This window comes from Salvia miltiorrhiza, chromosome 3 (assembly GCF_028751815.1).
Source record: "Salvia miltiorrhiza cultivar Shanhuang (shh) chromosome 3, IMPLAD_Smil_shh, whole genome shotgun sequence".
In the NCBI taxonomy this organism is placed as follows: Eukaryota; Viridiplantae; Streptophyta; class Magnoliopsida; order Lamiales; family Lamiaceae; genus Salvia; species Salvia miltiorrhiza.
Window position 1 is genome coordinate 48,297,582 of NC_080389.1, and position 3,790 is coordinate 48,301,371.

Genomic DNA, 3,790 nt, shown 5'->3' on the forward strand with positions numbered 1-3,790 from the left:
TATTACCTTATTTGAAAATGTGTCAAGATTTGTAGGACGATCCAAAAAGAAAAACGTGTCAAGATTCGTGGGACGGAGGGAATGTCTTTTAATTTTTTCACCATATTTTGTCTCATCATTATCTAGTGTATTTATACAAGAAATATCAGATAAGATATGAAGTATGCATGTGTTGATATAAGTAATAAAGTGATCATTAATATCTGAAAATCTTAATTAAGTTCCAATCCACCATCATACGATTTATAAAAAAAATGATCTCATCGATGAAAAAAGAATAGAAGACGAAGGAAGTAAATCAAAACGAAATGCGTTGGTTATTTCGTATTCATAATTTATTGGAAAAATAAATAAATTTGATAATATAAAGAAGTTTGGTGGCAGAAACTATCAATTGTAACATGTTAGGTCATTGCTGAATATGGTTGGACCATAACAGGGGACCAGTAACATGATTTTCAAGATCCAGATGTTGATAGATTGCATCTCTATTTTCAAAATTTACTTAAATTTTATTTACATAATAATCGAATATGACAAGATGATAAAACCAATTAAGGTAATTTAATATCTTACTCAGAAAACGCTAAGCAGATAGAAAATAATTGGTGAAAGGTGTTGCAGTTTATCAGTAAAATAGACGCAGCTTTTTCTGTAGGGTTTCAGAAACATATTTATAGTCTTTAGCAATTATATGTTGACAGATCAAAATTTCGAACAAAGAAATAAAGGTTGAGTGCTTTTTCTGGGCCACCAGATTTTTTCAGCGTAGAAGAATTTTGCAATAAAAAGGTAAGCATAATGTATACTCCATTACTTAATTTGAAGAGGGAATTATTCATTTATCCATCCAATGTATATATACTCTGACGCCAAAAGGCAATTAATATCAATATTAATAATTAATATAGAGAAAAATAGAAAGATAAGGCAAGTGTTATTATTGAAGACAAATACGGGACCAAGTGTTTTGTCATATCATATCCCAACAGATATTAATAAATAATATAAATCGTTTCACATTTACATATATGGTAGTTTTCTTCCTTTCCTCGTTAATTATTATACCACAAACGTTGTTGAAAGCGATGGTAAAATAAATAACTAACAAAATGAGATTTTACCAAATTAATTTTCTCTTACTACAGAAACTGCCGCGAAATCTTGCGCTTTCCGTCGCGGCGGGGATTTTCCGGCGCGGCGGTGATGAGTCCGACGAGAAGGTCGGCGAAGGCCGGGACGATGTATTTGTGGGTGGGTTTGGGGTTGAGGGAGAGGTAGCACATGAGGAGCTCATGCAGATAATCCCAACTCTCCTGCACGTCGTGGACGCCACGCGCCTCCACCATCTCCTGCATTGATCGCCGGAAGTCGCGGAAGGGATCCGGCGAGTACGTGGGCACGGCCACGGCGGCGTCGCTCTCGAACGAGGACGACGTGGAGGCGATGGACGCCGACGACGAGGAGTCGATGATGGAGTTGGAGCGCCCCGGGGAGGAGAAGAAGAAGCGGCGGGAGGCGAACACGGTCGCGATGTCCGGGGTGGAGGAGGAGGAGGAGGAGGCGTCCATGTTCTCGTAGAGGGAGTTGAAGTTCTTGAATAGGTGGGAGGAGGAGGAGTGATTTTCCGGGAGGCTGGGCTCCGGCGATTTCATCTTCGTGAAGCACAAGTTTAGGTTTCTCGACATATTTAATTCTTGATATAATATCTACATCAACAAGTGAGAGATTGTAGAGAGAGAGGGGAGTGTGTGATAGTGTTACTGTTGAGAGGAGGACTCAACTGTATTATATTTTGGGGGCGAAGTTTTAGGGGATCAACGACTATTTGTTGTCTCGTAAACTTTGTCAAAAATCGGTTTAATTTTTGTACGTGACTTAATTATTGTATCTAATCTCCATACTAATTTATTTCTTTATTTTAAAAAATAAAAACTAAATTCTGATGATCCCCATATATATCAAAAGTTAGAATATGGTATGACATTGACAGCAACGCGATAAATCAAATAATTAAAAATAAAATAAAATTATTTTCAATGAGTGCGTTATCTTTAGTTGTAAATTTATTATGGGAAAGAAAGAGATAAACAAAATATCACCCTTTAAATACTTTATTTCTTTTCCCTCATTTCCTATTTGACCCTTACTCATTCATCATTTTCACTACAAATGATGCATAATATTATCCCTCTTTTGTAGTGAAAAGGAGGATGTAAGGGCCAAGATTTTAGGGGCGAAATTTTGGTTATCCCTCATTTCCCATTATAAATTTACAACTAAAAAGAACACACCCTATATATACTTTTTAAACTAGAAACGAAATGGCAAGTCGGTGATACGATCAATTGGAGCATAATCCTAATCTGGAAATGTAGTATCTGAGTTTCCAAAGATTTGATTAGTATAAAGTATAGTAGAAGTAGGAAGATGGTGTGATACAAAAGGCTGCCCTTTGCTTTATCCACCAACCTACCGCGAATAATATGTATGTATTTCTTTTTGTTCTTTTCTTTGAAATGGATCTTTTGGTCAATTCAAATATGTGAATTACGTCTTGTAACGATTTAGATAGATCGTCCATTTACGTCTTCGCCTTATTATTTGCAACCATCTCCGAATTGCAGTTACAATCACTATTTAGGTTGGAATATTTTGAATTAACGATTTCTTATTAGAGATAGACTTTGATGTATCAATTTTGCCTCTTAAATTTGACATATTTACCGGTTAAAATCTGTATATTCACATCGATAAGTTTAATTTTTTTCCCACTCACCTAGGAATTAATTGTGATGTAAAACAAAAACAGCACTTCTTAGATGTTCGCTAAATTAATTTGAATGCATTCACTTCAGAAATAACTTTATTGATTTCTGCCTGATTTTAATAAAATTTTGCACTCACCTAAAGATTTAATATAGAAGCTGTATCATATTTTTTTATTAGGAAATATCAGTTTAGTCTGTAGCATATTTAATTTTTACTTTTAAAAATTACAAAAGGTATCTATTATATAATCGAATAAGCAACTCGCGCGCAAACGGAACTCTACATCACACAAAGGTGGAAAACTATCCTCATGCAGACGAGACCACTACCCACATAAAAGTGAGAAAAGTATACACACGTAGGCGGAATTGAACCCAAAACCTCAACTTCGTCACTTGAGCTATGCCTCATTGGCCTTTTAAAAAACAATATTTAAAAGCACATTATACAATATTTCTTATGCGTTTAAACTTTATTTTATTTTTCCAACCTAATCTATACTATATAGAGAGCTAATTGTTAAAATAGAACTGTAACTTTCAGTGTTTTCAGAAAGAGGACAATATGTTACGAAATTTGAAAATAAGGACTATATATGTTACAGAATTTGAAAATGAAGACTATAGCTTCTATTTTTCACATTTACACTCCTATTTAACACATAAAAATGAGGACTATAGCTTTCATCACGGCTCGAAATAGGAGTGTAAGTATAAAAAATGGAAACTATAGTCCTTATTTTCAAAAAATGGAAGTTATGGTCCTCATTTTCAAATTCCGTAATATAGTCCATTTTTTGAAAACACATCAAAGTTACTGTCCAGTTATAACAATTAGCTCCTATTGATTAAATAGCGATTTTATTAAAAAAAGAAAACCTATAAGAACCCTTGAAAGCACACGAGAGCAGAGTAAGGGCCGAGCCTCTTTAAAACCTTGCTAAGGAAAACCCTTAGTAAGGAAAAAGAGTACTCGTCTAAAGAAAAAACAGCGAAAAAACTTAAGAACAAAAAACGGT

General features: G+C 34.5%; 1 protein-coding gene across 1 annotated transcript; it reads right to left on the reverse strand.

Annotated features, from left to right (window-relative positions):
- Positions 1-968: 968 nt before the first annotated feature.
- On the reverse strand, positions 969-1,810 carry LOC131016263 (transcription repressor OFP11-like). The gene has a single exon (XM_057944911.1). The coding sequence runs from the start codon at positions 1,686-1,688 to the stop codon at positions 1,143-1,145; it is 546 nt and encodes a 181-aa protein (XP_057800894.1). The 5' UTR covers positions 1,689-1,810; the 3' UTR covers positions 969-1,142.
- Between the last annotated feature and the right edge of the window lie 1,980 nt (positions 1,811-3,790).